The 19,094-nt window shown below is 34.7% G+C and overlaps 1 protein-coding gene across 2 annotated transcripts in view; it reads left to right on the plus strand.

Annotated features, from left to right (window-relative positions):
- The window catches only part of MROH9 (maestro heat like repeat family member 9), a 74,583-nt gene that overhangs the window by 24,327 nt on the left and 31,162 nt on the right, over positions 1-19,094 (plus strand). For both annotated transcript variants that reach the window (XR_012489001.1, XM_074308336.1), the window contains exons 9-13: positions 860-981; positions 6,265-6,414; positions 9,343-9,497; positions 12,098-12,263; positions 14,994-15,136. Coding sequence is in view for 1 of the 2 variants with exons in the window: in XM_074308336.1 (XP_074164437.1) it covers positions 860-981; positions 6,265-6,414; positions 9,343-9,497; positions 12,098-12,263; positions 14,994-15,136 (736 nt within the window). In the remaining variant the exon portion in view is untranslated. The remainder of the gene's footprint in view (positions 1-859; positions 982-6,264; positions 6,415-9,342; positions 9,498-12,097; positions 12,264-14,993; positions 15,137-19,094) is intronic.

The following is a 19,094-nucleotide window of genomic DNA, read 5'->3' on the forward strand; positions in this document are numbered from 1 at the left end:
CATTTTCTCCTTTTTGTGGCTCCAGTTGGGGATTTTCTTGACAAAGATGCTGGAATAGTTTACCATTTCCTTCTCCAGCTCATTTTAAGATGAAGAAACTGAAGCAACCAGGATTATTAAGTGACTAGCTCAGGGTAATATAGCTAATCAGTGTATGAGGTCAGATTTTAATTCATGAAGAGTAGTTTACCTGATAGCAGGCCAGGTTCTGTATGCACTATGGCAGCCCTATTTTAACCTTAGCTGCATGTATTATCCATTAACTCAATAGAGAGCCCTATTTTTGGTAGAAAGAGCATTTGATTTTGAGTCAAAGAATATGGATTAAAATAACAGCTTTCGTAATATCTTGGTCAAGCTATTGAACCTCTGTGGGCTTCAGTCTCCTCATTTGTAAAAAAATAAAGGAATTAGACCAGATGACATTTAAGGTCCCTTTTAGCTCCAAATCTATGACTAGAGCAGTTCTCCCACTAATCCATTTGAAGGATCCATTCTAGCTCTTACTCTTATTGACTGCTGCCTTTCTTTGTTTCCCAAACTACTGGCCTACCATTAATTTTCTCAAGTAGTGGTGATAGTCACCAAGAGTCATAGAAACAGCACATCCAAATGCCTTTGGCATGTGAGATCAATCACATAATCTTACAATTGCCCTATAGCCAAGCCTGACTTCTTTTAGATTTAAGCTACTTTCTTCCAAAGCTATTTCTATGAATCTGTGCCAATTTACACAGTGGAGTCAGAACATTTAGAAAATTAATGCAAGTTGCTGGATCATTCAGGGAGAAGATTTAAGTATTATAGTTCTTACCCCCAAAATGAGAATAATGACCCATATTCCTTTTTTAATATACAGAAGAATTGTGTGGACTTCTAATGATGGAGCTGAAAATGTCAGAAAATTCCCCAAATTCTATCCTTTTTGACAATGACTTCACACCTTGTACCTTTCAAAGAAACAATGCTGTTATTGCTAAGGTAACCTTTGATGACTTATTTTCTGTAGACTATGCATTGATTCATATATAATGGCACAATATTGTTCAAATAATTTTTATTTGAATATTTGTATCACACTTATTTGAGTAGGTATGGAGAAAGAACCTGGGATCTCATAAGTACAGGGAATTCCTTGTGAAGTAATGACCTTCACCAATGCCAATAGGCAATCCATCCCTCAATTGGAGAACTTCTTAGAAACAAAGAGCAGATACACAAATTGTCTATGGTTATATACCTAATGTATTTCAGAGGCAGAATTCGAGTCTAGACTCAAAAAATAGCCCCTCACTCCATAGGAGAGAAATTGAGGAAAAGAGAAATTGAGTACAACTTAAAGCTTTGCAATGTTTGATATTATATAGTAAAGAAAGTATTATATCTGGAGTAACAAAATCTGATAGTTTCTTAGCCTTAACATTTGCTACCTTTGTGACCACTGGAAGTCAGATCACTTCTAAGAGCAGTTTCCTCTACTACAAAATTCTGAGAGATTCCGGTGAGAGCTAGGTGAAAGCCAGACAACAAAAATAGAAAGCAGGCCTGGAAAAAAAAAATTTACAACCTGTCACACCAGAGGTTCTAGTCATCTCTGAACACTCCATGTCTGATCCCAGTATGTTAGATTTCCCCAACAGAACAGGCAGATAAGAACAATTTGGTCCAACAGCCATGAAGCACTTAGAACTTTGTCAGTTATCAAAGACACCAAGGTTGTCCATTGCATCCCAGGCCATCACCAGTCATTTTGTCAGGCTGCTGGATTTTGATGGCCCTGGAAAAGAGAATGAACAAATGAGAATTTTGTGTAATTCTATCTCAATCAAATCCAATTCATCTGCAATTCCAGACATTACTCTCTGATGTCATTGGTCTGCTTCTAAAAAGAAGGACCTTCCTCCTTCCTTCCTTCCTTCCTTCCTTCCTTCCTTGTTTGCTTCCTTCCTTCCTTCCTTCCTTCCTTCCTTCCTTCCTTCCTTCCTTCCTTCCTTCCTTTCTTTCTTTCTTTCTTTCTTTCTTTCTTTCTTTCTTTCTTTCTTTCTTTCTTTCTTTCTTTCTTTCTTTCTTTCTTTCTTTCTTTCTTTCTTTCTTTCTTTCTTTCTTTCTTTCTTCCTTCCTTTCATTCTTCCTTCCTTTCATTCTTCCTTCCTTTCATCCTTCTTTCCTTTCATCCTTCCTTCCTTTCATCCTTCCTTCCTTCCTTCCTTCCTTCCTTCCTTCCTTCCTTCCTTCCTTCCTTCCTTCCTTCCTTCCTTCCTTCCTTCCTTCCTTCCTTCCTTCCTTCCTTCCTTCCTTCCTTTCTTTCTTTCTTTCTTTCTTTCTTTCTTTCTTTCTTTCTTTCTTTCTTTCTTTCTTTCTTTCTTTCTTTCTTTCTTTCTTTCTTTCTTTCTTTCTTTCTTTCTACAGCTACAGACTAGAGCATACCTTCTGGTTTATAAATACTTGAAACAAAAATTCAAAACAAGAAAAGTATAGGGAACAGGGATTATAATCTGGGTACTATGTCAGGAACTAAGGATACAAATGTAATCTATGGATGTTTCTGTATTAGCCATTTGTTTTCTCTTCATTTCTGAAAGAGATAAAGCAAAGAACCTCATGGACTGCCCTGTCTCCATATCCTGGGTTCTTGGGATAAGTCCTTTTCTCTCCAGTCTCCCCTCTTAATTTCCCTCTCTTTGTCTTCTTGCTTCTCTTTCTAGAAAAGAGGAAATGCTTAGTCTCAGACCCTCCTCTTTTATCCCAGTTCCAGATTATGGTTCATTTCTGTCAGCAGAAGTTGTTTTTTTTCTTTCATTCTCGAAGAGGACCATGACATCAGCCATGGTGATGCTGTGATATGCAAGTGAACTGGATTTAAGTGAGGGAAGGCAGTGCAGCATTTTCCCCTTCAGAGCCATCTGGGTCCAGGGCCAGGTAGTAATCAAGATGACTGAAAATGGCTCTGGATGAAGTTGGAGACCTTGGCCTTTTTAAACTAAGATCTTCTACAGGTCTCAGTCTGATTGAGACCACATCCATTTAGTGGTAAGGCGAAATAACAATTGAGGGAAAGAAGGGCCTCAAAAAATCTAAATAAATAAATTTGGGAGTTAAAGACCCTCAGAGTTTTTGACCAAAACAGATATTATTGCTATTTGCATTCACTCTGAATCAATCAAGCCTCAAACAATTAACCACTTGGAGTTTGGCCTGGGATCTATTTATTGGCCACTCTATGAGAATCAGAGTGGTTTTGGCTTAAAACATGGTCTGCAAGAAAGAAATCTAGCCTATAAACTTCAAGATATCTTGAGAGGGTTCAGAGATCCTGTTTTCCAAATTTAACTATGAAACACATAGAATAATATTTTGAAAAAGGAAAATAACTAGATGTATTAAAAATATTCATAGCAACTCTCTTCTGGGGCAAAAAAAAATTGGAAATTGAGGGGATTCCTATCAACTGGAGAATGGCTTGATAAATTGTGGAGTGTGTTTATGATAGAATATTATTGTTCAGTGGGAAATAATGAGCAGGATGCTTTCAGGGATAAAAACAATCTGGAAGATTCTCCACACACATGCATGAATCCTTTGAAAATCTGAAATGTCTATAACAGATTCACTTAACTATATTTGTGTGTGTGTCTGTGTATTGTGTATAGACAGCAGGAGATGAAAAAGAGAGAGACATAGTAAAGAGTAAAATATTAAAATCATTGAAAATGTTGAGAAAATGATTGATGAACCAGAGAAGATTAAAGAGAAGAATCAAAAGGTCCTCTGTCCATAACAATCATGGGATTTCAACCATGTTGAAAAAAATAATTGAACAAATTGTGGTTGAACAAATAGTGTATTTTATGGAAATGAAAATGTTTATGAATTCAATTCAAGACTAAATCATTATCATGAAAAGCTAAAGAATGTTTATCCTAAATGATTCTAGATTTAGTGAGCAATGTAGCTGTTAGCAGGATATATAAAAATTGTGCAGCATATCACTATAGTCTAAAAAATTAAATAACTACCACATACTTATCCAGAATGATACCCAGAATTCTACACCAGAAGCTCTTTTATAGTTTGGTATATATTAAATCTCCATACTACAACATATATTTTAAAATATCTTGGAGAATTCCACCAAGAAGCTATATTGGACCTAGAACATTCAATCAACAGATTGGAGTGTTTCTTACAATAACATAATTTTCCATGAAAATCTAAAAATAATGTTTTTATAGATGTTACATAATCTTCAATAAACCAATGAACACTTTTAGAGTTTAGAAAACTCTTTTGCATTCATTATTTCATTTAAGCAAATGAGGAAACAATCTGAGAAAAGTTAAATGATTTATCCAAGACTATATAATCATTTGAGTGTCAAAATTTAGATAGGTCTTAATGAATTTATTCTGATAATTGAAAAAACAGGTTGCCATTAGAGGAAATGAAAGGAATGCTGATTGAAAAAATCTGATGCTGTTAGCAATACTTCCACCTTCAGAGTTTTCAACTAGTATTCCTTTCAGTTGTTAGAAATAAAGGAAGGTTTCTGAGAGGATCATTAGAATGGCCTTTATTACAATATGTGAGTCAGGTGGAATTAATTTCTCATACTGCTTTCACCTAAAGAAGTGATCCTGAATGACTAGAATAAGAAGTAATTATAACCCAAAATAGATTAATAGAGATTTTCCCAGGATTAATTTGCCCTGGAATTCAGTGTTTTTTTGGAGGTGAGTTTCCTCAGAATTTTCCTTACAGATGTATTTCTACTCCCCAATTGAGAGAACATGTTTCAAGGATTTGGACTCTAGGCCTCTGGAATCTCATGAAATAAAAGGGAAGAGGGCAATCTGCTTATACGATATTGAGTTTCCATAAAGTTTCTTTTATTAATATTTGATAGTTCCTATTGAAGTAACCTTTCAGTTTTGCAAATCATGTAACAAATATTTCAAATTACCTTCACAATTCTGGCAGTTTCTATTATATCTGTTATGAGCCAGAACATGAAACAAGGTGCTAATGCTTATGAACTTACTTTAAAGAAGTTCATACCTTTAAAGGAGTTCACACATTAGACTTCACACCTTTAGAGAGCATATATAAGAAGAAACCCACAAGCCCACTCTGGAAAAGGCAGAATTAGATTTATTCTAACTTCCACCTTTGTGCTGGCTAGAGACATTGGGAGGACAAGAGGCTGAAGTTGACAAAGACAAAGGACTAGTGGCAAGAGCTCTTGGAACCAAGGAGAGAGATAGGTTTCTATTAAAGCTAACTGGGTTCCAGGAAAAGAGACAAGACTTTGAAGGAAACAATAAAGGATTTGGATTTTAATTCCTGGCTGCATTTGGGATTATTGAACTGAACTGAAACTAAAACTGCCTCCAGAAGCTCCCCAAGAAATCTGCTTTCAGAGAACATTATATTTTAGAGAAGAACATTACAATATCCATCTTATAGGTGAGGAAATTATGGCAGGCAGAGATTTAAGAGATTTAGGGTAAAGCCCTAAGTGTTTGAGGCAGGAATTTTACTCAGGTTTTCCTGATCCCAAGTTCTCAACTGTAGTTACTTTCCCACCTATTTTTTCACTTGAAAACAAAGTACTTTATGTGGAAAAAATATTCAAGAATTTTGGTGAACAGAAAGCTCAAGTATGAGTCTTTAGTTTGGGGGTATTTATGTGGAGACCAAAAAAGTAAATGCAATCTTAGGCCATACAATGGAAGACTAGTATTCCAATTGAGTACTCCATTTACTACACACAGAGCTGCTTTTATAAAAAGGGAAAACTTGAGCTTGTAAGATTATGATGAGAACAGGTTTCTCAAATAATGGATTATTTTTTATTTTGGTTTATCTACGTTTGCTATATAGTTAAATTCCTCCGAATTTCATCTGCCATATTTCAGACCCTAACACATCTGTGCTGTATTCTTTTCTGATGAATGTCATTGTGCCAGGAAGGAGCAGAGTCCCCTCATCTCCACCCTAAGTCCCTTTCAATGCATCCCTGATCCTACTCTATCTCTTACATTTCCACCCACCATCACCATGTCCAGTCTGAGTTCACACAACCATGCTGCAGAAAAGCAAATAAGACATAATCCCTTTTTTCTTCATAGTATTCTGGTTCTCTTCTCAATTCATCATCCCAAACATATATTCTCTCTGTCTTTATTTTGCTCTAAAGAAACAATCTGCTTTCTGCTAAGGACAAATGTTTCTCTGGCTGATTGGCTATGTCCTGTTTGATTTCAGTATGTAGGTGAATACTTGCCACCACATTTGCTGAATGACTTTGTCTTTGCTCTTCTGAAGAAACTTTGCCACCCTCCATCAAAGACTGCATATCAAGCAGCAACCTTGTTGAAATTGGTTCTAGAGGACTATGGGTCCAAAGTGACCAGGGTAAGAGCCTTACTTAATGATATCAAAGCACACATTCACCTGGGTCTCTTTTCTTTGGGGAAGGGAGGAAGAGGGAAGTCTACCATAATATACATCCTCCTCTTTTCTGTCTTTGCCCCTTGTTATAACTCATAGGATGATAGATTTAGAATTGGAAAGGATGCTCAAAGGCCATCTTCTCCATTTCTCCCATGTATGAGGGAACTCACACCCAAGAAATCACCAAAGAAATTGTGTGATTTATCCAGGGTCATACAACTAGTAAATATTTGTGATAGGATGTAAACTCAGTTCTTCTTGACTTAGGATTGTGCTCTATCATGCTGCCTTCATTGACCTGTACTCAGAAAAAATAAGTTTTTAAGGTTCTCAATTTCAGGGATCTTTATTGAACATTACATAAAAGAGGCAGTGTGGGATAGTAGAAGGGGGATGCAATCAGATGACCTGGGTGTGAAGTCTACCTCTTTACCACTCTGACCATCAGATTCCTTACCTATAACTGAAGAACACTGATATCCATAATATATAATGTTCTTTTTTTGTCTTAAATGCATGATCCTTCAAGTATCTTCATAAACTTGAGAAACTTGCTCTGTTGAGAGAATAAAGGTTAGAACTGATTTATAAGTTTCCATTTCATGAAAGAATTCACCATACCCTATCATACATGAACAAGCTGATATAATTAAACCTATTTTAACAGCATACTTATTAGAACATATTTCTTAATCACTCCACAGTTTGTGGAGTGCTTCCTCACAACAACCCGGTAACATAAGGAATTCAAATATTAGAGCTTTCATGTTTTCCTCATGTTAATTAGACTTTGTCTAGTACTATTTCTATTTTATAGATTAAAGAAACCAAATCTGAAAGATAATAGTAAGGCTTAAAGTCACATGATTAATGATTAAGTTGGTTCTTGCTTCCAGGTCTTCTTCTTTTAACTCTTTGAAGAAAGCCAGGAGATAAAAGAGAGTTTTCTATTGATGAAGGAAAGCAAGTGAAAATGTATTGAGTCAGGAGGTGTGTCTGATACAAGAAACAGTAGAGTCCAGTGTCACTGGATCATGGAGTACATGAGGGGGAATAGGGTATAAGAAACTTAGAAAAGTGGAAAAGGCTTAGAAATTGTGTTTTAAAAGCCAAAAAAGGATTTTATATTTCATCTTAGAGGTGCTAGGGTATCACTGCAGTTTATTTGATAAGAGAGGGGAGATGGATGAGTCAGAACTAAATTTTAGGTAGGAAGATAACTTTGATAGCTGAATGGAGAATAGACTGGAGGAAGAAGAGATGGGGGAGTGAAAAAAACAATAGGTTATTACCAAAGCCCCGATATGGGTGCAAAGGGCTAGCTAGCATCAAGAGAGTGGCAATGTCACAAAAAAGAAAGAAGTACCTATAAGAAATGTTGCAAGTGTAGAATAAAATCAGTAGGATTGAGTAACAGATTAGAGATGGAGGAGGAAAGAAAATTGAGGAGTAAAAGATGATATCTAAGGTACCTAGGTGTCTGGAAGGATGTGATGCCCTCAACAGAAATATGGAGATTGGGAAGAGGATAGAGGTTTTTTGAGAAAGACAGTGAGTTTAGTTTTGGGCATGTTGAATGCAAGATGTCTATGGGACATCTAGTTTGAGATATTCATTAATCAATTGTAGATGTGAGACTGATGATCAGAGTAGTGTTTCACGTTAGATAAATAGATGACAGCCGAAATGGAGAGAAGACTGTAAGGAGGACCTATAGAGATGGTATGGGAGCTGGTGAACTAACCAAAATAAATGGTATGTAAGGAGAAGAGAAGAGAACCCGGGACAGAGCCTTGGGAGTAATATTCTGTTGGTGTGTGGCTCCTGGATAAAGATTTAACCAAGGTGACTAAGGAGCAATCATACAGATGGGAGAACTAGGAGAGGATAGTGTTACAAAGCAAAGAGAAGATAGAATCAATGAGAAAAGGATAATGTATAGTGTCAAAACTTGCAGAGAAGTTAAGAAGGATGAAGATTTTTACAAAGACATTACTTGTAACCTTTAGGTGAACACTGATAATCTTAGAAAGAGTGATTTCAATTGAGTGAAGAGCAAACTGCAAATCACTAGTGAAGAAGAGAGTGAGAGGAGAGAGTTATAACTTCTTGCAGTACCAAATTGATGAAGATTTTTGTGAGAATCAAAGAGGAAAACATGTTATAAATACAAATATCAACATCAGTATCATTGAGATAACATACTGAATGGCATGGGGATGGAGTTGTTTAAGTTATTTTAACTAGTTTAATGAATCTGACATATTTCAGTAATCATGAAAGAAATGATAATAAAAAGATTAGGCATTTGTTGAGTATTTACTGTATGCAAGGCACTATTCTAAGTTCTATGGATAGAAAGGCAAAATGAAAGAGCTTGATTCTACTTAAAGGGAAAGAACAGTTACATCTAATTTGAGTCCTCATGTCAAATCAGCAAGCATTTATTAAATGTCTACTGTGTTCCAGTCACTATGCTAAGCACTGGAGAGAGTACTAAAATCAAGCTGTCAGGAAAAACCTCTTCTAGGAGGTTACACCTGAACTGACTTTCCAAGATATATTTTCAAGGAATTTTATAACAGATGAATCTGATTTTGTCATTCAAAGACTTATTTCTTTCCAAAAAGGATTATTTCTTTCCTAAACATATGTATGTGTGTGTGTCTAAATATAAAATGTTTTGGTTTAACCTTTACTCTAAGTTTATTATTCTTTCTGTTTATGAATAGAGATTCTTATCTCCAGTTCTTGATTTCCATAATTAGAAGAGTGAACTCTGTGGAATTTAACTAAAATCTCAAAGACCTTAATGCTATATCATTCATTTTCAAAACAATAGGAAAAACATCAGAGAAGACTGTTTTTAACATACTGTTTCTCTTCCAGGCAGCTAAGATTGTGGATTATATTCATAAGAAATTAAATATTGAGTCACCACACATTCTAAAGCGTGCCTTGCTACGGATAGTTGCCTTGTTGACTCGCTCTTTCCCTCAGAAAGTCGTCTTTCAGCTTCTGGACTATATGTTTCCTGTAGACAAGTGAGAAAGTTTCTTTTATTAAGAGAATATTCACCCAGAGCTTGTAAATGTTGCTTTTTTGAAAGGTATGTAGATTTATGGCAGTGGGACAAGGTGAGTAGAATAATGGCAAAAAGATAAAAAGGGAGGTAAGGAGTAGCATAGGATAAGAGATACATACAAACACAATAACAAGGATCGGAAGCAGAACTTATTGGGGAAAACTTATTAGGGTTAGTAATCATTGATCTCAAAGTCAAACAAAGATTCAATCAAAAGAGAAATCTATATTATATCTCAGCAATACTAACATTATTTTAGATGCATGTCTATGTATGTGTAGATATATCTGCATATTTGTGTATATATATATTTATATATACATAAATACATGCACACTATAAATAAATAATATATATATATATATATATATATATATATATATATATATATATATATATATATATATCTGTGCTTAATTGTAGCCTGCTTAGGGAAGAATGGGAGATGAAAGGCAAAAAAAGAATAAAGTAAAAAGTGCACAGCCCAGAACAAAAGAATAACCAACAAGGAAGTAAAGAAAAGATGTTCAGTCATAAATATAATGTCTTCTATTATTATATATGCTTTCTTGAAATGGAAATTTATTGTTTCACATTTTCAATCCTCCCTGATGTTCTGCTGGGCACATATTTTTTTTCTTTTTTTGTCTTTTGTTTTCCATTTTGTTTTTTGTTGTCTTGTATATAAAAATAAAATAAATTTTACTGGAAAAAATAAATGCTAGTTAATCTATTTATTGGCAATAGAGTACAAACCTAGAGAATTCATTGTGATGGTAATGAAAAGGGATGGCAAAATTAGAATCAGGTGAATTTAATTAGATATTTTTTTCAGGGCAAAAATGAATAAATCTCAATACCAAGTCTTAATAGCAAAAAAGTGAGGGCAGGACTAGAATTTTCTATTTGGTAAAGCATGCAGTATGATAGTAATCAGTATCTCTGGCTCTGCTTACATACTATCTGTGATTTCTGTATATCATTACTTTCATTTGATCCTCAGTATCTTCATATGAAAATGAGTGTTAGCCTAAATGATGTCCAAAGTCCCTTCTAGCTCTTAAGTTTCTTTTGATTCTTATTCTAAACCAGAAGAAGTCTGAAAATTGAGCATCTGGAGAGGATAGTTTGATATTTAGGAATATTAAGTAGTAAGGTTTATCCAGGTGGAGAGGCATAAATCAAAGTCAGGACTATCAGCCTTGGTGAAAGGGAGTGGTACGAGAAGAATAGAATTCCAGTTAAGCTGTGGAGTTCCAGACTAGAACAAAGTCTACAAGCAAGATGAAGGAAGGCAACACTGAGAGTAATAGTGATATAGCATAAGTTGACAGAATCCTGAGGATTAAACAGAAAGCACAGGTCTAAGAAACATAAGAGCAGAGGGAACCAACATACTGATAAGAAATGATAAGAATCAGGGAATTTATACATGGAGGGACTGAGCACTGGGTCAAGCACAGAGACATTAGGTAATTGGGGGAAGCATTCCAGAAAGGGAACATTAGGAGCCATTCATTCCTTCTATTTATCCTGTTTAAATAGTACTAATAGTAAGTACCAAGCTATTGGATTGTAAAGTAAAGGGGCAGACCTAAACTCATAAGTAAATCTGCCTAGAGGAGCAGAATACAAAGGTGATCAATCAAAAGTCCCTGATTATGAGTTGGTCAATGTTTGGAAGCAGGAGGGGAAGATGGATTTGATGACTTCACTTTCCCTTGGAATCCTATTAGAACCCTTTCCAAGAAGTTGACAAATCACAAAAACAATTGGAGAAAGAAGTTAATCTCTCCATTTAGGGATTCAAAAATGAGTATTTGTGTTATATACAAAAGAAAAACCAAGGCTTCTGATTCTTGTCCTTCCACTTGAGTAAATAAATGAAAAACTTTTTTGAGTATTTACTATGTGCCACATACTGTGCTAAGAGCTGAGGATATAATTTTTAAAAGTCAGTCCCTACCCCCAAGGAACCAATATGAGGAAAACAACATACATAGAGGAGTAGTGGCCAGGAAAAAGATGTTTTGGTCTAAAGAGTGACAGAATGAATTGATTCAAAAGGCAATCAATTTATAGACCCTTTCCAGAAGTAATAAGAATAGTTATTTGATCACTTACTAAAAGAAAAGGTGAAAAGTGATAAAGATTGATGTTTGCAGTGAAGGGATACAAAATAAATAGACAGTAAAAATGTCCTTGGGAAATGTCCTTGGTGCATGGCCTGAGGAGATGCAAAAGTGAAGCTAGGAAAATCAGTAAATTATTAGTTGAGCTAGTTTGTATTCAGTCCATCTCCAACCAACTAGATTTGGCCCTAGGATGGGAGCATCAAAGATGAATATATCAGTCCTTCAGAGACTAGGACATGGATTCTGGAGGTCCAGGAAATAAAGTTTGGGGTCTCATATGGAGGCTGCAGCTTCAGGAGAGAAAAAACAAGGCAGCTACTACAGGCAGATTGTAAGATAACCTCACTAGGTGACCTAGATATATTTCCATGCTTGATGAACACAATGAATTTTGGGGGTTTTTTGTTGGGGAATTATTTTTTAGGTCAGTGCTACAAATGTGGCAAGCAGTCAGTTCAGAAACAGACCCTTCACCACTTGTGCTGAAGACAATCTTGATTGTGCTAAAAGGGAAACCTGGAGAAGTGGAAGGAAGCCAATCACCTCCGAAGCGGTTTTCCCTTGATGATACCAATATGATGCCCGTGACAGTAAGTCTCATGTCCACTACATCTCTCCCTCTTTCACAAGACAATTGCAATTAAGTGATTTGCCCAGTATCACACAACTAGTAATTGTAAAGTGAACACAGGTCCTCCTGACTCCAGGGCTGCTACTATATCCACTGCACCTCCTAGCTGCCCCTCATGTCTACCTTTTCTAAGGCTATCAGTAGTACTGGCAACAAGGCTCAATTCATCATGAAGGCCCTTATCTATTTATCTAATTTATCTAATAATAGTTTCACCAGAAGCAAAACCTTTTGGGAAAGACATGGAGAGGCAGCTGGGGATTGTGGAACAGAAGATAATGTATTTGACCCTAACCGGTTTGGGAGGAAAGGTGGGAATAATGAAATTCCATTGATAGTCTTTCCTGACCCCAAAAAGCCATTACTCAGACCTTTGTATATTGGTTCTTGACTCTTGTTATTCAGTATGGGATACTTACAGGTGACAGCCATTAAAAGACTGAGTTTAGAGAAAAATATTCCCCTACCCCAAACCCAGTACCCCAAGGAATCAGTGTCCTGGGCTAAAGTAGTGTTTCCATATAGCAAATCTAGCTTTCTTTTATGCTTTCATCGAACCATAGACCCCAAAGATTATAAAGGCCAAATGCTCTCTGAATCCAGATCTCCTAATTCAGAGAATTTATTTGTATGTGGTACAAATACTGAAAATCACAATTAGGGCCAGCGGCACTAAAAGTGCCCAAAGTTTCAGAGGAAGGCAGCAAGGGGAATGTGCCAGACACTGTATTAAATACTTTACAGATATTATTTCATTTGATCCTTATCACAACCCTAGAGGAAAGTGTCATTATTAGGAAACTGAAGCAAATTAAGTAAAAGTGACTAGTCCAAGGTCTTACAGCTAGCAAGAGTTGGAGGCCAAATTTAAATTTAGGTCTTCCCAACTCCAATACTGGGACTCTTACCAACTGGTGCTTAATGGTATTTAGAATCCCTGGGGGAGACACAGATCCCTTAAGGCTTTCCATGCCCTCCATTTGGGAAGTTGTTGAATGAATCATATAAATTACTAAATTTATGTTACTATTAATTATTCTTGATAACTAGATGCTAAGGTCAATTCTTTGAAATTTGATTTTCTGAGGAGTGGCGATAGAGTTACAACCCTAAGAGTTAGATGCGTACGGTGTGAGGTCTAAAAAAATTCCTGTGAAGCCCTCTCCAAATGTACCTATGTACATATACCTATATATAGACATACATGCAAATACCAGCACCTGTACATGTATATGATCCCCTCAAAGTACCTCCTTGGAACTAGAAGAAACTAGATCATTTAATCAATTCACATTTTAACACACTTGACTTTACAAAGGAAGTCCCAAAGAAAGGACATGGTTTGCTCAGGGTTGAAAAAGAAGCTTTATTCATACTGAAAATGAAATTGAGCTGAGATAAAGTTAAAGAAGGCTAAACTTCATAGAATTGTTAGAGTTATACAGGTCTATAACTGGTGTTTTCTATCTCCAGCCCCAGGAAAATTGGCAGCCCTGGAGCAAAACCTCTGCCCTTTGCTCCTTTGGCCTTTGAGTTGGTCCCTTCTGTAGCCAATTAGTGTATGGATTACATTGCCTCCAAGAAGGCTTCTTGGAGACAGACAGAGATTGGGGGGGTAGGTCCCCACTCCTACACTGGCAGACCTTTGGGTCAGCAACAAGATTAGGGAAAGGAGATGGCCCTTATTTAGTGCTGGAGACACAAAGACCACAGTCATTCTTTGTGGTTGGGCAGTCATGTCAGACCTCATTTCAAGTTTTTTTGAATAATATATTGGAGTGGTTTGCCATTTCCTTCTCTAGTTCATTTTACAGATGAGGAAACGGAGGCAAATAGGATTAAGTGACTTGCCAGGGTCACACAAGAAGTCTGAGACTGGATTTCAACTTAGGTTATCTCGACTCAGGTTATCTCGACTCAAGGCCTGGCCCTCTGTCCACTGAACAAGCTAGTTTTTAGACAGTCTAAAAGTCTGAACATTTATTAAGCCACTACTAAGTGTCAGGTACAGTGAGTGGTAAGCAGGGAAATGATCCCTGCCCTCAAGGAGCTTACATTCTAGTGGGAAGACAAAACATAAAAAGAAACTGGAAAGGGGAAGGAAGGAAAAAAGGACCTGACATGATGTATAATGGAGCAGTTCAGAATCTTACAGCCTGGTGGGAAATGAAAAGATGATTGATCTGGGAACTTTACTAAAATGGATATTCTGGGAAGAGTTCTCTCCTTTCCATTCTGAGGGAGGTGCCCCAGGGGAAAAGGGTATTTCTACAGTGGGAGCACAAGGCTAAAGTGATCTTCCAAAAGGAAGAGCTTTAGGAGGCATCAAGGAGCAGTCCATAGAATGGCAAGATGGTGGAAAATGAAGAGGTGACCAGCTTGGACATCCTCCTTTGAAAACTTGCAATGAATCTTTGTGAAAAGCATAAGCTGAAGTAGATAATCTCTGAAAATCCTTCCAACTTTGAAAGGCAGAATGGTATAGTGAATAGAGCTTGGAATCTGGACACCTAGATCTGAATCCAGACTTTTGATCTGTGTGATCAAAGACAGGTCTATTAATCACTGAGAAGATCTGTTCATCATTGGTTAAAAAAAATTAGGCTAGGAATACTTACCCTCCTGATTTCAGAGCCATTTTAAGGGAAAAACTTATTTTCTTTTTTCTCTTTTCTTTTTTTTCCCCCAGGCAGCCCAGGCTTTGTGCACCTTACTCCCTGTCCCTGAGTACAAGAAAGCAGCAGCCCAGTTTTTCCCTGAATTATTAATTTCCCTAATACTACAACTCCATTACAATAGTGAAATGAAGTTGAAAAAAATTGATGACCAATGGTAAGATGGCAATATTAAGCATAATTAATGAAGTTCTAAAGTACCATTTACCATTCAATGCTACCTATTTTGGCTTATATAAAAATTCTTTTAGCATAGGATAGATAATACATTCCTTTTTTCATCTCCCAACAAGTTAAAAAAATAACATGGACTCTTTCATGTGAGTGGAACTATTTCTCTTTGCCAAGGATTTTTAACCTGGAGTTCTTGGATTTATTGGGGTTTTTTTTCATGAAAAATTTTAAATAAGTATATTTCTATATAATTGCATTTTCTTTTATTCATATTTTAAAATACATATTTTAGAATATTCTAAGAATTAATAGAATTTCTCAGATTATCAAGAGTCAGTGACACACAAAAAAAATAATAAGAACCCCCTGTGCTATATGAATGTTCTCATGCTATAAGATTTATCTATGAAGGAGAGAATGACCTGCTTATTCTTTGTAGTTTTGTGTCTGGGGAGACATCTTTATTGGGCTGTACATAATCTATATGTGTGTGTGCAGTTATAAGTATATGTTTGTATATATGTATATATATATGTGTGTGTGTGTGATTATATATGTATTATGTATGTGTGTATAATACCCACACACCTGTACATGTACATTCATACATACACACATATATCATATATATTTATGTGTGTGTATATATATATATATATGTACATATATATGTTGAAGGGGTAATAAGGATCCTCAAATATGAGCACCAAAGCACCACTGTAAAACATTTCAAATCCATTCAATCCCAGTGCAATTCTACAAGCACATATTAAGCAGCTACTGTGTGCAAAATACTATGCTAAACCTAAAGTAAAATATAAAGTTTAGTCAAGAAACAGTCCTCCTATCTGTGGAGGTTACAAACTAGTAAGTAATAATGACTATATACCAGATATATAAAGAATACATGATAACGTGTTGTGCAAATTAATTGGGACAAAATAAAATAATTCAGTTTATTGACATAGTCTAAATGAGTAGCTTTCAAATTCAAATAATTACTGTCCCTGCCTTGATTTAGAAAATCACAAAATAGTATTATCTGTTTTAATCCTTTTAAATTTTATTTTATTTAAAATTTCACATTACATTTTAAGTTGGTTAAACTTAGTAGTATTATAGTCTATCTAGTTCTTTGTTACCTCTGCTCTAAATGCATGTAGCTGGCTGAGCCTTGAGTCAGAAAGAACTGATTTCAAATTCAGTCTTAGACACTTATGAACTGTGTGACCTGAGGGAAGTCATTTAACCTCTGTCTGCAGTTTCCTCACCTGTAAAATGGGAAGGAAAAGAATACCTGTCTTCCAGGGTTGTTGTGAAAATCAAATGAGATAATATAATTATTTAAAAGCTCTTAGCACAGTGCCTGCTACATAAGTAATCACTATATAAATGATAGCTAATATTATTATCTTATATCTTTATATATATAATATTATATCTTGCAATATTCCATATCTTTAAAGAGCTCTAATGTGTAGTATATGTCCTTTTTGTTGTTTTTATCTATTTTACCTAATTTCCATTTAATTCATAAGATTTTTAACACAGTCTCTTAATTCTTCATTGTGAAACCATGCCTTTATTTCATTGGATATTGAGCGTACTTCTAACAAATTATTCTCCTCTCCCCATCCCAACCCAAATTGAGCGTTGATTATAAGACATTGGTTTTCAAAGAGGAGTAAATCAAATGAGCTTCCAGAATATTTAAGCATTTTTATCCCTAGCTCTTGAATGAATATTTTTTAACCTTTCTGGGTGTATGGCATAGTGAATATCATTTTGCTATGTTCCATCTTCATTTTAGAATTTAGTTATTACAGAAACATTCAATTTCTCAGCATAATGCCATAACTTCCAGCATACTAGATGTGAAAAAAAGCCCTCAAAATATTTACAGGGAGAGAGGATAGATGTTTTATACTATGGAATGTGTGTATCTTTGTCGAACTATAAAATATGGCATTATGAATGAAAAATAGAAGAGAAGGTGAAATATCTCATTAGAAAAGCAACTGGTCTAGAAAATAGATGGAGAAAAGCTAATATAGGGAGGTCAGAGGAATAAAATAAGGGAGGTAATCTTAGAATAGAGTAAGAATTAGGGAGACAGTGGTAAATTAGATTGCTAAAGAGAGATGTGACAAAAAGGGACAGAAGGGTATATAGTAAAGAAAATAGAAGAAAAAAGTCATAACTTTGAATATGAATTTGATGAACTCACCCTTAAAACAAAAATGAATGGCAGAATGGTTCAAAAAGCAGAAATTGAAGATGCATTGTTTACAAGAAGCACATTTAAAAATGGAAGACACTGGAGCAGACTTTATTATGCAAAAAAAGCAGTATTAGCAACAATGTTATCAAACAAGTTAAATCTAAAATAGATTTAATTAAAAGAAATAAGCAAAAGAACAATATTATGTTAAAAGGCACCATACATAATGTATATATGCACCAAATGTTAAAACATTCAAGATGTTTATAGGCAAAGATATGTGAATAACAAGTATAAAATATATAGCATAAATATATGAATGGTGGCTTTCAATCATCCCTTTTTAGAATAAATTAAATCTAACAAAAAAAAATAAGTCAAACAGATGAACAAAATTCTAGATAAGCTAGATATGATAGACATCTGGAGAGAATTGAATGAGAATAGAAAGGACTATATGTTTTCTCACTAACAAAAATTTGCCACATATTAAGACATAAAAACTTTATAGCAAATAACAAAAAAGCAGAAATATGAACTGTGTCCTTTTCAGATTATAATGCAATAAAATTACATTTAATAAAGAATCAAGGAAGCACATATTAAAATTTAGAGATAGTACTTTTATTAAAGAATATGATGAAGTAAGATATCAAAATACATGAGATGCAGCAGAATCAGCAATTAGAAGAAAATTCATATTTTTAATTGCTTACATCAATAAATGAGAAAGCAGAATTCAATAAATTAGGCATAGTTTCTTTTTAAAATTATAAAAAGACAAATTAAAAACCACCAATTAAACACCAAATTAGAAATCTCAAAAATTAAAGGTGAGATTAATAAAATTAAATATAAGAAAGCCATTGAATTGATGAATGACTGAACTAAATAATAAATGAAAGTTGGTTTTATGGGGATATCATAAAATAGATAAATCATTGGTTAATATAATTTTTAAAAAGAAGAAAAACAAATCACTAGTATTAAAAATGAAAAGGATATATCACTAATTCAAGTGAAATTGAAGCACTATTAGAAGTTATTTTGACCAATTATATAGCAATAAATTTAACAATTTAAGTGAAATAAAAGAATATTTACTTTAAACATTGCCCATATTAAAATAAAAGGAAATAAAATATGATGCAGATATCCTAAACCAGGAAACGCAAAATCAAAAAAAAATTATGGACCAATTTCACTAATGAATATACAGGTAAAAATCTTAAATAAAATACTACTTAGGAAGACTATAACAATATATCACAAAGATTAGATATTGTGACAAAGTAGGTTTTATATCAGGGATGCAATATCAGGGATAATAAAAAAAACTATTAACATTATGATTATGTCAATATCAAAAATAACAAAACTTACATTATTATGTCAATAGACACACAAAAAAGCTTCCAACAAAATACAATACTCATTTCTATTTATAAAAGAAAACTTAAAAGTATATAGATTTTTCCCTTAAAATGATAAAAAAGTATCTAAAACCATCAGCAAGAATTATCCCAAAGAGCTTTTTCTACTTGATAATATTTCATTTTTCTCTGATTACATATATAAAGATGGTTTTCAACATATTTTTGGTAAGGCATTTGGAATTAAGTGACTTGCCTGAGATCATGCAGCTAGTAAGTATAACATGTCTGAGGTCACATTTGAACTCAAGTCTTCTTGACTCTAGGAACAGTGTTCAACCCATTCT

The sequence above is a fragment of the Sminthopsis crassicaudata genome, chromosome 4 (genome assembly GCF_048593235.1).
Source record: "Sminthopsis crassicaudata isolate SCR6 chromosome 4, ASM4859323v1, whole genome shotgun sequence".
Classification (NCBI taxonomy): domain Eukaryota; kingdom Metazoa; phylum Chordata; class Mammalia; order Dasyuromorphia; family Dasyuridae; genus Sminthopsis; species Sminthopsis crassicaudata.